At 35.4% G+C, this 17,849-nt stretch overlaps 1 protein-coding gene across 2 annotated transcripts in view; it reads left to right on the top strand.

Moving 5' to 3' along the window:
- RELN (reelin) overlaps window positions 1–17,849 on the top strand; it is a 555,021-nt gene that overhangs the window by 366,275 nt on the left and 170,897 nt on the right. For both annotated transcript variants that reach the window (XM_081535825.1, XM_081535826.1), the window contains exons 18-20: window positions 37–270; window positions 936–1,097; window positions 5,700–5,936. In XM_081535825.1, the coding sequence (XP_081391951.1) occupies window positions 37–270; window positions 936–1,097; window positions 5,700–5,936 (633 nt within the window). The remainder of the gene's footprint in view (window positions 1–36; window positions 271–935; window positions 1,098–5,699; window positions 5,937–17,849) is intronic.

The raw sequence follows: 17,849 nt of genomic DNA, 5'->3' as shown, positions 1-17,849 counted from the left end.
AATGTTTAGGGTTTAATTTCATGGTCTCGCTTTCAGATGTGACCCTGGATTTTCTGGCCCAGCTTGTGAGATGGCATCCCAGACGTTCCCAATGTTTATTTCTGAAAGCTTTGGCAGTTCCAGGCTCTCATCTTACCATAATTTTTACTCTATCCGTGGTGCTGAAGTCAGCTTTGGCTGTGGTGTCTTGGCCAGTGGTAAAGCCCTGGTTTTCAACAAAGATGGGAGGCGTCAGTTAATCACATCTTTCCTTGACAGTTCACAATCCAGGTGAGTGAAAACAGAGTGAAATACATAGAGAAATAAGATAGCAAAGATTGAATTCAGATCTATTAATTTTCTTTTTTTTTTTCTTTGTTACTATATATATCTCTTCTGATTTTCAGTCAAGATGAGAAGAGACTTATAATTTATATAGGGTTAGTTTGCCCTAGTTTTTAATAAATTAAAAGGCTCACTAATGATTTTAAGATACTAATGACCGACTAGATTTTTTAAAAAATATGAAATGTTAGCATCAAAACTGTTCTTAAGCCAAGGGCTAGTTAATTATTTATGTAGTTTTATTTATTTGACAGCTTGCAGAGGCTGATTAGATTTACCCTACATCTTCCCTTCCCCTAGTGCTTAATAAATAATGTAGCAAGAGAATGATTGACATTTTAAGTGTATGTACACAAGTATGTAGTATACAAATATGTGTAAACATATGGTTATATTTGTATAAATAGATGTCTATAAAACACATGTATTGACCTCATCTTCTACATATATTCATTTATATATCAGTGAAATCACTTACATTTTATAGAAGAGGGATGAATGGAAACCTACAGCTTTTGAGTAGCTTATTGAAATTGGTTCAAAATTCTTTAAAAGCCACAATGAATGTTTTAAATGTGTATGCACACTAATTATAGACAGTTCATGTCTAGGTTTCTCCAGTTTACGTTGAGGCTGGGAAGCAAGTCTGTTCTGAGCACGTGCAAAGCCCCTGACCAACCTGGTGAAGGTGTTTTATTACATTATTCTTATGATAATGGGATAACTTGGAAACTCTTGGAGCATTATTCATATCTCAACTATCATGAGCCCAGGTATGTTGGAAAGCATTTGGAAAAATGGGAGGGTGATATTTCCTTCCTGGGGAAATCTTTGTTCAAGTGGTATAAGAGCCTAGATACTTTTGCATTGAGAGATGGTAAGGATAAAGATTGATGCCTCTTGCAATGAAAAACTAGCAAGCTACATTCTTGTAACCTGTTTGCCCTGCTGACTTCTGGTAATTTGAAAAAATTTATTCTCATATTCTGAAATGTGTATATAAGAGAAATATATTTTTATGTCTAGGAAAGAGAAAAATAATTAACACTTTTTTCCCTTTTCAACTATAATACAAACTATTAGATAAAATTTTAATATAGTACTAAATTATAAATACTGTGGACAAATATTTGTCAGCAATATATGATAATAAATTATAATAAATCATATGAGATAATAACTCATAAAATCTTATGACTGATTTTTTTTAATTTGCATGTAACATAATTGAGTTATGAGTACAAAGACATTTTTCTAGCTCTATAGCATCCCTGGCAAAGATGGAATGGAGGCTGTATTTAAAGCCCTTTCTTCAGGCCACTTCTATTTTTCTTTGGCTTATATATTTCACAGTCTACAGTCACAATTGTGAGACTTAAGTTTTACTTGAAGCAGAGCCATCCTTCAGTTTGGGTAGTGATAATCACCATTTGTTATACAATTTCAGATGTGTCCAAAGAGTCACCTCCTTTTCTAGAACTCTTTTTGACCTGCTGACTAACATTCCTTTAAAATAGCAGAAGAGGAAGATGGGAAAGTTAAAATAGCACTAGAGTAGGTATCTCTGTCCGAGAAGGCAATGGCACCCCACTCCAGTACTCTTGCCTGGAGGATCCCATGGACGGAGGAGCCTGGTAGGCTACAGTCCATGGGGTAGCTAAGAGTCGGACACGACTGAGCGACTTCACTTTCACTTTTCCCTTTCATGCACTGGAGAAGGAAATGGCAATCCACTCCAGTATTCTTGCCTGGAGAATCCCAGGGACGGCGGAGCCTGGTGGGCTGCCGTCTATGGGGTCGCACAGAGTCGGACACGACTGAAGCGACTTAGCAGCAGCAGCAGCAGGTATCTCTGTGGCTTATATCCACTGTCAAATATAAAGAGGTAATAAAGTTTGCCTTCCTGGAAGTACATACATGTTGAACATGGAAAGATGTGAAAAAGACTTGAGGCTTTGGGCACTGAAGTGTGCACTGGCATCATAGCAAAAAAACAGGGGCAATGATGATTTTATATACTTTGAAGTTTTGCCTAGACCTGTCTCTATATTTAAGTATTTGCAAATAGATGAGATTGATATTTTGCAAATTGATATTTTCATTAGAAAATGAAGTAGCATGTAATAGAGATAATATTTAACAACAATTATGAGTAGTAAATATTATATGTTATAAAATTTAAGAATGCACCAAATGTGTTGAATCTATTCCTTCTAAGGGTAGACACAAGACTAAACTCAATGTTCTCACTCAGTAGAGACATATGAATCCTAAAGAAACATTTTGTAGACTATCCATAATAAGTATTAAAAGAAAATCAAGCAAAACTCAAGGTGATAATAAACAATAATGAAAGCATGAAGAAAATATCATTGTCCCTAGTTAAATTGGCCCAAAACACAATTTTTCTAACAAACATAGACAGTTTCAAAATTCAGTAATCAATTTGTAGAATGAAATTTAATTAATCTTTGTTGATATGAAAAATAATTATAGATTTAATGTGCTATTGCAAAGGTACGTTTAATCTTGCCTGCCATTTGACAGCAACATTTTTCTTCTAAGCAGAATTAAGGTGGCTTTTCAACACTAGGTATGTGCACAGCTTTAAAGATTAAGATCAGAGCGGAGATTTTTTTAAATGGAGAATGTGGTAGTGGTACCAAGAATACTTTCATTTTATATATGTTGCCTCTGTCCAAGAGACTCTTCCTTCTTCTTATATAAATATTAATAAAGGGTAACATAGCAGAAGTAGACTTTGATATATTCTAGACAGTAAATTACATTTTATATGATAAATAATACAAACCATGTAAACTCACCATAGGACAGTTAATTATATCTTCATGCCTTCAGCCATTTGCTGAGTTTTCTTCAGTATAAATTGCTATCTGTAATTGCTTTGAATTTCATATTGTCCCTTTCTGCCATGGTTGTTCGAAAATGAAGTGTGATCCCTAAATTAGATATGCTAGTTGGCTAACTACTGTTATTCCTAGCTGATTTCTAATAATTTGCTTACCTGTAGTTCACTCAATTAATGAAGAATTCTGCTTGTTATTTATATTTATAAAAGTTAAAGTCTGTATATATCTGAGTTAATCTTTTAACTCATTGATTAGACTGTCTTGTAAACTAATTGGCATTCTTATTAATATAAAACTTTATATTGTTGGTGAAACTGATATTATTCTAGATTTTTCTTAATTATGGGGCTTGTTTTTTATTCTAAAATTATAAAGTCTAACAATATTTTATTTTTGTCTTGATTATTGATTATAAGAAATCCATAAGCTTAGTACATATCCAAAAAAGGAAGCTTGAAACAGAAAGTTGACCTAAATTCCTGGGTTTTCATCTAGGAATAGTCAGATCAAATGGCTCCATAGCTATACTAGCCAGTCACTGTAATAGGTATAGAGTAGGAGAAACAGAGACTCCCACCCCACCTGATGATATAATGTAGCGATAAAGAACACAGACCCTAGAGCCATGTTCACTAGATCCATACCCTGGCATTGTCACTTAAAAGCGGCTTAACCTAAAAGAAAATCTTTAACCTCCTTTTGCCTTTGTGTTTAAATCTCTATCAGAGTATACTGATAATATGTACTTATTCTATGCAGAAAGAATTTATTAAGTCCTTTTTATATACCAGATACCAGGTTCTAGGTGCTAAGATAAGATAGTGAAAAACAGAAAAAAGTCTATGACTTTGCCATAAGGATAGTATTATCCCAGTTTCACAGATGAAGATGCCGAAGCTCATAGAGGTTAAATACCTTCCCTGCAGCTGCAAAGTTGTCAACCATTAGGTGCCAAGAGTCTGATTACAGACTCACAGTCTTAACATCTCTGCTGACGAAAATATCGGTCACTTCAATTACTGTTGTCACACACATATACACTTTATTTTCTTTAAAATTTCCTGAGAAATTCTACTTCTCAGTTGTTAATTTTTACAGTTGTGTGTATTTTCATCAGAGAGAATAATACCTGCTTTTAAAATTATTAATATAAAAATTATAATTTTCTAATAACAATGCTAATACAATAACATTATTAAATTAATGTATGATGTTTTTATTGTTGAACCAATTTGAATATAGTTTGATTATTTTATTATTTCTTTGCTATGTTGACATAAATAATATTTAATTATTTAATAAATGTTTAGAAAAAATAAAGTGAGAATGACTGAAATAACTTATGTTTTACTCTTTTAATAAACACATTGGTTAAAATATTAGCAAATTATGTACTTAAAAATAATAAACTTATGGTAACTATGTCTTTTTAGCTTAAGAAATGCTTTTTAGTATATATTTCTGTATTTGAACATTGATTTCTCCTTATTTAAAAAGTCCGTTTACTCACATTTCAAAAAGCCCGACCACTTTTTTACTGTTTATATTATCAATGATTGTAATCAGGTTATTCCACCCTATATTTTCATGTACAGATTATTTAAAGAAAAAATAGACTTTATTTTTAATAAGGTTAAGTACACAAAAATTATGTTTTCAAGATGTGATTTAATGTTTCTTTGTGTAATAACTAAAAGATGAGCATAATACAAATATGAAAATCAGTCTAATTTGTCAGTAAATCCAGCCTTAGACTTTGAAGTTTTTAAATAATTTTTTTCTAAGTTATCCAACTAGTTATCTGCCTTAGGGAATTTTTCTTTGCTCACTAGGAAAAAGATTCAGTCTTTTCAGTGTGCGTTAACACAGACAACTCTCCTGGTGTTTAATTGTACATTGATGGAGATAAATGTTCCATTTGCCATTCACTTCACATCTCACCTTGTGTATGGATGTGAGCAGCATGGTACTGTGATTTATGGAGCTTTCAAGCAGATGTCATTGCAGTGACAATTAATGTATGGTTCCTGCTGCTGTGTACAATGATTGCTCCTGGAAATTAGATATTATTCTTAATTTTCTTCCCCATTTGTCAGATACAGGTTTGTTGTCCTAGCCACTATGACAGAGCAAGTGACCTCGCACACTATGCTAAACTCATGGGGATGAGGAAGTGCCATGGTTCCTACCAATCCAAAACTATAATATGTGTAACAAGCTGCCAGTATTCTTTACCAGACTTAGGCGAATCTTGCCACATTGACAACTGTGTTTTATTGGGTTAGTTGCTCTGAGAGCAACTGAGTGAAAGCAGTCATATTTTTGGATGTATCAAGAAGACTTTGTTTCAGTCAGACAAGACACTGGAAAATCTCAAAAATGTTTGTCATAGTGGGAGAATTATTTTTTCAAATATTATACTGCAAAAAACAAGATCCTGCTATAAATGTTTGTATTTTAAGACACCAAAATAATCCGAATTTTTACTTCTGTTTTCTGCTTTAGAATAATCTCCGTAGAATTACCTGATGATGCAAGACAGTTTGGAATTCAGTTCAGATGGTGGCAACCATACCATTCTTCCCAGGGAGAGGATGTGTGGGCTATTGATGAGATTATCATGACATCTGTACTTTTCAACAGCATTAGTCTCGACTTTACCAATCTTGTGGAGGTCACTCAGTCTCTGGGATTCTACCTTGGAAATGTTCAGCCGTACTGTGGCCATGACTGGACCCTTTGGTAAGGATTTCATCTTTGTTCCTGTTGTTGTTACATTTTGCATTAAAGATTGAAACACAAAGATGACCTTCCAATCCATCTAGCACTTAGTCTTTTGTATGAATTGAACATGAAGTATTTGAAAAGTCATTATTATGTCTATAAGTAAGTTATCTTGGGAAAGAAGACTGAAAACAAAATACTGATAGATTTAAATAAAGGTAAATCTTACTGTATTTATTAATCTTGAACTTTTACTTTCCCACCATTGCATATAAAAACCGTCTTTACAAAGTGTTAATATCTAAAGTGACTAACACCCAACTAAAATAAATAAATTCATAAAATAAAAAAAAAGTAGCTATTTTAAAAATTAAACTTAATTGAAGTACAAAAAATAAATAAATAAAAATAAAGTGACTAACATATTCTCCCTTCAAGGAGGTCCATCATGATCACAGTGAAAATTGAAATCACTTTAATGACTATTTTAATAAAATTTCTCATGAGATGTTTTATTTTCATGCTGTCTTACATAAAGTCCAAGAAGTTTTTCCATCCCTAATTTGTTTACTAAGATCTCCTTTGTTTTAAAATTAATTTATTTTAATTGGAAGCTAATTACTTTTATCAAGATTGGACCGGTGACTTGTATAGCTAATGTCAGTGAAGTTTCAAGATTGTAGAATCTCTTAGTCAAGATACCTTTCATTCTTAGATTTGTTTCTCCCTATGATCATATGCAAACTTAATTATACATTAAGTGGTAAATGAATAATTTAAGACTGTGATTATGATTAGTACTTCAGAAACATCAGTAGGATGACACAATAGTGATTAACTAGAGTCAGGAGGTGGCCACTTTGGATATCTAGGAGGAGGCTGTGTTTGGGTAATTCTGAGAGTGGATACAATGCATTCCACCAGTTGGAAAGTAAAAGAACAGGAAGTTCCAGGCACATGAAGACCTGAAGGAAGAGCATTCAGCTACAGGAACCTTTGTAGTGCAAAGACTCCCATAGCGTGAGCCACTATGGCATGTTCAAAAATCAGGAAGGCAAACTAGTGCAACTAGTACAGCCACTATGGAGAACAGTGTGGAGATTCCTTAAAAAACTGGGAATAGAACTGCCATATGACCCAGCAATCCCACTGCTGGGCATACACACCGAGGAAACCAGAATCGAAAGAGACGCGTGTACCCCAATGTTCATCGCAGCACTGTTTACAATAGCCAGGACATGGAAGCAACCTAGATGTCCATCAGCAGACGAATGGATAAGGAAGCTGTGGTACATATACACAATGGAATATTACTCAGCCATTAAAAAAAATACATTTGAATCAGTTCTACTGAGATGGATGAAACTGGAGCCCATTATACAGAGTGAAGTAAGCCAGAAAGAAAAACAACAATACAGTATACTAATGCATATATATGGAATTTGAAAGATGGTAACGATAACCCTATATGCGAGACAGAATAAGAGACACAGATGCATAGAACAATTTTATGGACTCTGAGGGAGAAGGTGAGGGTGGGACGTTCTGGGAGAATAGCATTGAAACATGTATATTATCATATGTGAAACAGAACACCATTCCATGTTCGATGCATGAGACAAGGGCTCAGGGCCGGGGCAATGGGATGGCCCAGAGGGATGGGATGGGGAGGGAGGTGGGTGGGGGGTCCAGGAAGGGGAACACATGTAAACCCATGGCTGATTCATGTCAATGTATGGCAAAAACTACTACAATATTGTAAAGTAATTAGCCCCCAACTAAAATAAATAAATTTATAAAAAAAAATAAATAAATAAACTTTGGAGTCAAAAAAAATAAAATAAAATAAAGTATTAGCTCTAAGGAAAAAAAAAAAAAAATCAGGAAGGATGCCAGTGGTGCTGGCGCCTCAGGGATGAGGGAGCAAATGTCAGAAATGGAAGCCAAGAGATGTGCAGAAGCCAGATCAGGTAGGAGTTTCCAGGCTTAGAGATGCTACATTAAAACTCAGGTCTGTAAAATCTCAAAACTCACAGCCTTCACCACTGTGCATACTACCCCTCTCTGGGTTCCCTTAGAACTTTAAACATGATTGAAGAATAATTTTCTGAGTCTTTCACTTTCTCTTGAGTCATGGTCAGACCAATTTAATTTCTCCAGATGAATCGCACCAAAAGCTATTCACTGCAATTGTCTCCAGAGAGCATATCATAAATGACCCATCAGTGACCTTATCATAATTAGAGGTAAATTTTACACACCATTGCACATAAAATTACCTTTGATGGGAACTGTGCATGGACAGTCACATCTCACACACAGCAGGCTAAAATTCTAGCATCAAAATGACAGCTAATGGAATGGAAGTACAGCTGATCACTTTTGCTGTGAGCACTGTCCAACTAGATAAAATGAAATTTCTATATGACAAAATATAAAAGGTTATATTGTGTATTTTCTAGTTGATAGCCTCAGATGCTTGTTTTTGTGCATGTTCTTTCTTAGTCCCAGAGTCTTCAAAGAAAATAAAGGGGTGAAGCAAATAAGATACAAAGATGTAAAGCAAAATGAGAGTTCTTGGAATTTTATGATTCTGACATTTTAAATTGACCTGAATTAACCACCATCCAAATTGATCTTATATCATAAACTGTATCCCCCAAGATTGTGTAGCAGTTTTTCTTTCCAGCACTTCTAATACAACAAAGAATCATATCACGAATGCAAGTCCTGTATCATGTTTATTTTTTCATAAATAGTTAACATCTGCTCAAATAAATGCCAAAGTTGCTGAGCATTTTAATTTAACACTTGAGTTGAATGCATGATAACAGCAGTTTAATTTCTGTGCTTTGATCAAAACCCTAAGAACAATATTCTTTCACACAAGCCTGATGAATATTCTTAACCCACCACTGCTTTAATTGGTGGAGATACATTTACTTTGTGAAAGTACAATCACAGTAATTATAGAAAGCCATAAGAAAATATAAATAATTGTACAATCCCCGTGGGCACCTTGAGCAACGCCATAGGAGTTTTATTAACAGCCACATGTGAGCAATCAGATTCGACTTTCTGATCTTCTCTGAAACGAAAAGGAGTTGTCCTGGTTATGAAACAACAGAGAGTATACTCTAGTGGTGATAATGAGACTAGAAAAACACATTAACCGCTTTAATAAGGACATGAAAAATGCTCTCTACTCATTAAAATGAAACAACATGGAAGGTTTCAAACTGTTCCCATTTTCTTAGCCAATGAATCAGAATAAAGCCCCTTTTAATGACACCGTTTTCTCTCTGCTGCTGTTGAGGAATATATTGTCCAAGTTCAATGTGAACTAATTTTAGTGATGTTTTTCAGAAACACTTATTACAATATTAAAATTCAGATGATGATATTGACCAACTATTTATCGTAACTCCCTAGTCCTAAAACAAGTTTTTGTTTTTTTTTTCTTTTTTAATGTAAAACCTTTGGAGCATGTTATCTTATTAAGTAAAAATTTTTTGAACATGTTCAAATATGTGGCCTCTGGCCTTCAATGACCTTGCTTCTCTCAAGGGAAATTTTGAAATGTATACATGTTTGCCACAAATGACTGGTGTTAAATTAATTATTGTTGGCTTTTCCCAGCTGTGAGTTCATTTGGTTCTCATTTTCTAACTCATGACTTTCCACGGACATGGATTCCTGTTACTGAGAGTGTTCTCTAGGGAAAACCTGGACAATTGCTTTTTCATTAGAAGAACTACAGTCAATATGCTATAAATCACTTTACAGTATGTCATATTAGAGCATGTTTTTCCATGTGGAAATGAATTGCTTTTAATTATTCGTAGTACTTTCCTTTCTTCCATACGTAGCCTCTGAAATCAGAACCTCTGTCTGTTTTATGTTCTAAAGATAGTCTTTAAAGCCCCTTCCATATGTTTTACGATCACTAAGGGAATTATTTTAATTGATATTTATTAAAGGTGAATTGACCAATACTATTAGAGATAATACCAAGGCACATTTACATTCCTCTGTCTTATTTAGTAGACTAGCTAAGTGTACAGGTGGGAAGGAATTGCTGTTTATTATGCAGAGTTTTACTTTTTTTTAATGTAGAGTTTTAGTTTCAAAATGTGTTTAGTTTCAAACTGTGAGAGGATGGTCCTTATAGCATATTAGAATTGGCAGTTGGTTTTAGTAGAAGACATGAAGAGTTTTCCAGACAACCAAAGGCTAAAGGAGTTCAGCACAACTAGATGGGCTTTACAGGAAATGTGTTAAAGGAGCATCTTCAAGCTGAAACAAAATGGCTCTAATTGATAACAGGAAAACATGTAATAGAATAAATCTCACTGGTAAAAGTAAATATATAGTTAAATTCAAAACACTCTCATGTTGTAGTATTTGCGTGCTTGCTAAGTCATTTCAGTTGTGTCCAACTCTTTGCGACAACTATGGACCATAGCCCACCAGGCTCCTCTGTCCATGGGTTTCTCTAGGCAAGAATACTGGAGTGGGTTGCCATGCCTTCCTCCAGGGGATCTTCCTGATCCAAGGATCAAACCCATCTCTCTTATGTCTCCTGCATTGGAGGGTTGGTTCTTTAGCCACCTGGGAAGCCTTATGTTGTAGTGGTGGTAGGTAAATCACTTATAAATCTAGTATAAAGGATAGAAAACAAAAGTGGTAAAAATAATTATAATTACAATAATTTGTTAACAGACAAGATAAAAAATATGTAAATTATGACCCCAAAACATGAAACATGGTGGGGGAAGTTAAAAATGTAGAGCTTTAGTATTCGTTTGACTTAAGTTGTTATCAACTTAAAATGGAGAGTTATATATGTAAGATATTTTATATAAACCTCATGGTAGCTGCAAAGTAAAAACCTAGAATAGATACACAAAAGATAAAAGAGAATGGAACCTAGCATATCACTACAGGAAATCATCAAATCATGAAGAAAAAGAGCAAGGGAAGAAAGGAAGAAATGAATTACAAAATTACAAAAGAAAGAAATTACAACCAGAAAACAATTAACACAATGACAATAGTAAGTTTTAGTAAGTCCAAACCTTTCAAAAATCATTTTGAATGAAATGGACTGAATTCTCCAATCAAAAGCCAGAGTGGCTGAATGGATTAAAAGAAACAAGACCCAACTATATACTGCCTTCAAGAGTCTCACTTCAGCTTTAAGATAGCACACAAACTCAAAGGGATGGGAAAAGATATTCCATACAAACAGAAGCCAGAATAAAGCAGGAGTAGCTATACTTATATAAGACAAAATAGACTTAAAGCAAAGACTCTAATAAAAGATAAAGATAGGTGTTACATAATGATAAAGTTACTAGCCCAACAAGACTATGAAACATTTGTAAATATTTATGCACCCCAACATAGGAGCACCTGAATATATAAAGCAAATATTAACAGACATGAAGGGAAAAATCAACAGCTATACAATAATAGGAATGGACTCAGTTCTCTACTTTCAATATTGGATTCATGTAGAATATCAATAAGAAAACATTGAACTTAAAAGACAAGTTACACCAGATAGATTTAACAGACATTTATGAAACATTGCATCCAAAAGTAGAAGACTGCATATTCTTCTCAAGTGCACATGGTACATTCTCCAGGTTAAGCATATGTTAAGCCACAAAACAAGCCCTAACAAATTTAAGAAGTCTGAAGTCACGTGGAGCAATTTTTCTAACCGCAATGGTATGAAACTAGAAATCAATTACAAGAAGTAAACTGGAAAATCCACAAACGTGGAGATTAAACAATGTGCTACTGAACAATGGGTTGAAACATTAAAGAATGTCTTGAGACAAATGAAAATGGAAACACAACATAACAAAACATATGGAATGGGAATTCCCTAGAGGTCGATTGCTTAGGAATCCACACTGGCTATCAAGGGCCCAGGTTCAGTCCCTGGTTGGAGAACTAAGATTGTGCAAGCTTGCAACATGGCAAAGAGAAAAACAGAGGGATGGATCCGAAGCAGTTCTAAGAGAGAAGTTCATAGTAATAAAAGACTACATTAAGAAATAAGAAAGATGTCAAACCTAGCTTTGTACTTCAAGGAACTAGATAAAGAAGGACAAAATAATGTCAAAGTTAATAGAAGGAAAGGAATAACAAAGATCAGAGTGGAAATAAATGCAACAGAGACTAAAAAGATAGTATAAAAGATCAGTGAATCTAAGAGGTGGTTTTCTAAAAAAAATAAACAAAATAGACAAATTTTTAACTAGACTTACAAAGAAAAGAGAGAAGGCTCAAATAAAATTAGAAATAAAAAAGGAAACATTACAACTGACACTACAGAACAGTAAAGAATCATAAGAGGCTATTAAGAACAATTATATGCCAACAAATTGAACAATCTAGAAGAAATGGAGGAATTCCTAGAAACGTACAATCTACCAAGACTGCATCATGATGAAATAGAAAATCTGAGCAGACTGATTACTAGTAAGGAGACTGAATTAGTAATCAAAAACCTCCCAGAAAACAAAAGCCTAGGAGCAGAAGACTTCACTGGTGTCTAATTCTTAGACATTCTAGAATTAATGCTGATTCTTCTTAAACTTCTCCAAAAAGTAAAAGAGAAGGGAATACTTCCAAACACATTTTATAAGGCCAGCACAACTCTGACTCCAAAACTAAGCAAGAATGTAATGAGAAAAGAAAATTACAGGCCAAAATTCCTGATAAATATAGATGCAAAAATTCTCAATAAAATATTAGCAAATCTAATCTAACAACACATTAAAAGAATATGTATTATAATCAAGCTGGATTTATTCCTGGGATGCAAAGGTGAGTCCACATATGAAAATCAATCAAGTGATATAACACATTAACAAAATGAAAGATAAAAATCACATGACCATCTCAATAGATCCAAAAAAAAAAAACCATTTGTCAATATTCAATATCCATTTTTAATTAAAAACAAATACAAAAACAAACCCTCTCAACGAAGTAGGTACAAAGGGAGCATGCTGCTCTGCTGTGCTTAGTTACTCAGTCTTGTCCGGCTTGATGCAACCCCAAGGACTGTGGCTGGCCAAACTCCTCTGTCCATGGGGGTTCTCCAGGCACGAGTATTGGAGTGGGTTGCCATGCCTTCCTCCAGAGGGTCTTCCCAACCTAGGAATCTAACCCAGGTCTCCCATACTGCAGGCAGATTCTTTACCAGCTGAGCTACCAGTTCTTATTGTTCAGTCGCTCAGTCATATCTGACTCTGCACTCCATGGACTGCAGCACACTAGGCCTCCCTGTCCTTTACCATTTTCCGGAGCTTGCTCTAACTCAAGTCCATTGAGTTGGTGATGCCATCCAACCATCTCGTCCTCTGTCATCCCCTTCTCCTGCCTTCAGTCTTTCACAGCATCAGGGTCTTTTCTAATGAGTAGGTTCTTCACATCAGGTGGCCAAAGTATTGGAGCCTCAGATTCAGCATCAGTCCTTCCAATGAATATTCAGGGTTGATTTCCTTTAGAATTGACTGATTTGATCTTCTAGCAGTCGAAGAGACTCAAGAGTCTTCTCCAACACCACAATTCAAAAGCATTGATTCTTCACACTCATCCTTCTTTATACTCCAACTCTCACATCCATACATGACTGCTCAAAAAACCATAGCTTTGACTATACAGTTTGTTGGCAAAGTAATGTCTATGCTTTTTAATAGGCTGTCTAGGTTGGTCATAGCTTTTCTGCCTAGGAGCAAGTGTCTTTTAATTTCATGGCTGCAGTTACCATCTGCAGTGATTTTGGAGTCCAAGAAAATAAAGGCTGTCACTGTTTCCATTGTTTCTCCATCTATTTCCCATGAAGTGATGTGACCAAATGCCATGATATTGGTTTTTTGACTGTTGAGTTTTAAGTCAACTTTTTCACTCTCCTCTTTCACTTTTATCAAGAAGCTCTTAAATTCCTCTTCACTTTCTGCCATAAGGGTGGTGTCATCTGCATATCTAAAGTTATTGATATTTCTCCCAACAATATTGATTCCAGCTTGTGCTTCATCCAGCCCAGATTTCACATGATATACTATGCATATAACTTAAATAAGCAGGGTGACAATATACAGCCTTGAAGTACTCCTTTCCCAATTTGGAACCAGTCCGTTGCTCCATATCTGATTCTAACTGTTCCTTCTCGACCTGCGTACAGGTTTCTCAGGAGGAAGGTCAGGTGGTCTGCTATTCCCATCTCTTGAAGAATTTTCCACCATTTGCTGTGATCCACACAGTCAAAGCCTTTAGTGTAGTCAGTGAAGCAGATGTAGATGTTTTTCGAGAACTCTTTTGCTTTTTTGATGATCCAATGGTTGTTGGCAATGTCATCTCTGATTTCTCTGCCTTTTCTGAATCCAGCTTGAACATCTGGAAGTTCTCTGTTTACTTACTGTTGAAGCTTCACTTGAAGAATTTTGGCCATTACTTTGCTTGCGTATGAGATGGGTGCAATTGTGTGGTAGTTTGAGCATTCTTTGGCATTGCCTTTCTTTGGGATTGGAATGAAAACTGACCTTTTCCAGTCCTGTGGCCACTGCTGAGTTTTCCAAATATCCTGGCATATTGAGTGCAGCATTTTCACAGCATCATCTTTTAGGATTTGAAATAGCTCAACTGTAATTCCATCACCTCCACTAGCTTTGTTTGTAGTGATGCTTCCTAAGGCCCACTTGACTTCATACTCCAGGATATCTGGCTCTAGGTGAGTGATCACACCATCGTCGTTATCTGGGTCACTTAGATCCTTTTTGTATAGTTCTTCTGTGTATTCTTGCCACCTCTTCTTATCTTCTGCTTCTGTTAAGTCCATACCATTTCTGTCCTTTATTGAGCCCATCTTTGTATGAAATGTTCCCTTGGTATCGCTAATTTTCTTGAAGAGATCTCTAGTCTTTCCCATTCTATTCTTTTCCTCTGTTTATGTTGCATTTCTGTTCCTCTGTTGCATTGATCACTGGGAAAGGTTTTCTTCTCTCTCCTTGGTATTCTTTGGCATTCTGCATTCAGATGGATATATCGTCCCTTTTCTCCTTGCCTTTCACTTCTCTTCTCTTCTCAGCTATTTGTAAGGCCTCCTCAGACAACCACTTTGCCTTTTTGCATTTCTTTTTCTTGGGAATTGTTTTGATCACTGCCACCTGTACAGTGTTACAAACCTCTGTCCATAGTTCTTCAGGCACTCTATCAGATGTAATCCCTTGAATCTATGTGTCACTTCCACTGTATAATCGTAAGGGATCTGATTTAGGTCATATGTGAATCATCTAGTGGTTTTTCCTACTTTCTTCAATTTAAGTCTGAATTTTGCAGTACCAGGGAAGCCCATAAAGGGAACATAATCTCAACATAATTAAAGCCATATATGACAAGCCTACTCAGTGATGAAAGGCTGAATGCATCTCCTCTAACATCAAGAATAAGACAAGGATGCCCACTCGCACTACTTTTATTCAAAGTTGTCCTGAAATTCCTAGCTAGAGCAGTTAGGCAAGAAAAACAAAAGTCTCCAAATCCGAGAGGAATAATTAAAACAGTCTTTATTTGCAGATGATGTGATTTTACTATATGTAGAAAAATGAAAGATTCCACCAAAGTTGTTAGAACTAATAAACAGATTCAGCAAAGTTGCAGGATACAAAATTAATAAACAAAAAGTAATAGCATTTATATTTATTAACAATGAACTGCCCAAAAGAAAAGAAGATGATTGCATTTATAATTGCATCAGAAAAAATAAAATATCTATTAATAAGTTTAAGCAAGGAAGTGAAAGATCTGTATATTTAAAACTGTAAGACACTGATGAAAGAAATTGAAAAGACACAGATAAATGAAAATATATTCTGTGCTCATGGACTGGGATGATTAATATAATGTCTATACAACCCAAAGCCATCTTCGGATTCAATATGCAATCCCTATCAAAATTCTAATCTCATTTTTCACAGAAATAGAACAAGCAGTTCTATCATATAAAAACCACAAAAGACTTCAAATAGGCAATCTTGAGAAAGAACAAAGCAGAAAGTATCACACTCCCTGATTTCAAACAATTTTACAAAGTTATAGTAATCAAAACAGTGTGGTAATGGCATGAAAAAACAACACATAGATCAATACAGAACAGAAATGAGAGCCCAGAAGTAAACCAATGCATATATAATTTAATTTTTGACAAAAGAGACAAGAACATGTGGGGAAAGGGCAGTCACTTCAGTAATTGGGAAAAAAGTGCTGCACTCAATATGCCAGCAAATTTGGAAAACTTAGCAGTGGCCACAGGACTGGAAAAGGTCAGTTTTCATTCTAGTGCCAAAGAAGGGTAATGCCAAAGAATGTTCAAACTACTGTACAGTTGCACACATTTCATATGCTAGCAAGGTAATGCTCAAAATCCTTCAAGCTAGACTTCAACAGTACATGAACTGTGAACTTCCAGATGTATGAGCTAGATTTAGAAAAGACAGAGAAACCAGAGATCAAATTGCCAATACCTGTTGGATCATAGGAAAAGCAAGAGAATTCCAGAAAAACATCTACTTCTGCTTCATTGAGTACACTAAAGCCTTTGACTGTATGGATCACAGCAAATGGTGGAAAATTTTTCAAGAGATGGGAATACCAGACCACCTTACCTGCCTCCTGAGAACCCCATATGCAGGTCAAGAAGCAACAGTTAGAACCAGACATGGAAAAATGGATTGGTTCCAAATTGGAGAAAGGAGTACATCAAGGCTGTATATTGTCACCCTGCTTATTTAACTTATATGCAGAGTACATCATGCAAAATGCTGGGCTGGATGAAGCTCTAAGTGGAATCAGTATTGTCAGGAGAAGTATCAATAACCTTAGATATGCAGATGATACCACCCTAATGGCAGAAAATGAAGAACTAAAGAGATTCTTGATGAAGGTGAATGAGGAGAGTGAAAAAGCTGGCTTAAAACTCAACATTCAAAAAACGAAGATCATGGCATCTGGTCCCATCACTTCATGGCAAATAGATGGGGAAACAATGGAAACAGTGACAGATTTTATTTTGGGGGGCTCCAAAATCACTGCAGATCTGGTGACTGCCATCATAAAATTAAAAGACACTTGTTCCTTGGAAGAAAGCTAGGACAAACCTAGACAGTGTATTAAAAAGCACAGACATTACCTTGCTGACAAAGGTCTGTCTAGTCAGAGCTATGGTTTTTCCAGTAGTCATGTGAGAGTTGGACCATAAAGAAGACTGAGCACCAAATAATTGATGCTTTCAAACTGTAGTGCTGGAAAAGACTCTTGAGAGTCCCTTGGACAGCAAGGAAATCAAACAAGTCAATCCTAAGGGAAATCAACCCTGAATGTTCATTGGAAGGACTGATGCTGAAGCTGAAGCTTCAGTACTTTGGCCACCTGATGCAAAGAGCAGATTCATTGGAAAAGACCCTGAAGCTGGGAAAGGTTGAGGGCAGGAGGAGAAGGGGGTTACAGAGGATGAAATGGTTGGATAGCATCATCAACTCAATGGACATGAGTTTGAGAAAACTCCAGGAGTTAGTGAAGAACAAGGAAGCCTGGCATGGTAGAGTCCATGGAATCACAAAGAGTTGGACACAACTGACCAACTGAATAACAACAGCCACACACTAAAGACAAAAACTGGACCACTATCTTAAACCATACACAAAAAATTAACCCCTAATGGATCAGAGACTTGAACATAAGACCTGAAGCCATAAAACTCCTAGATGAAAACTTAGCTCCTTTACATCTGTCTTGCCAATAATTTTTTAAATTTGACACCAAAATCAAAGGCAATAATAGCAAAAAAAAAATCTCAAGTGGGACTATATTAAACTACAAAGCTTATGCACAGCAAAGAAAACTATCAACAAA

Source organism: Giraffa tippelskirchi, chromosome 10, assembly GCF_054371585.1.
Source record: "Giraffa tippelskirchi isolate mGirTip1 chromosome 10, T2T-mGirTip1v1.2.pri, whole genome shotgun sequence".
NCBI lineage: Eukaryota > Metazoa > Chordata > Mammalia > Artiodactyla > Giraffidae > Giraffa > Giraffa tippelskirchi.
The sequence above is the reverse complement of the archived record's forward strand: the minus strand, read 5'-3'. Positions and strand labels throughout refer to the sequence as shown.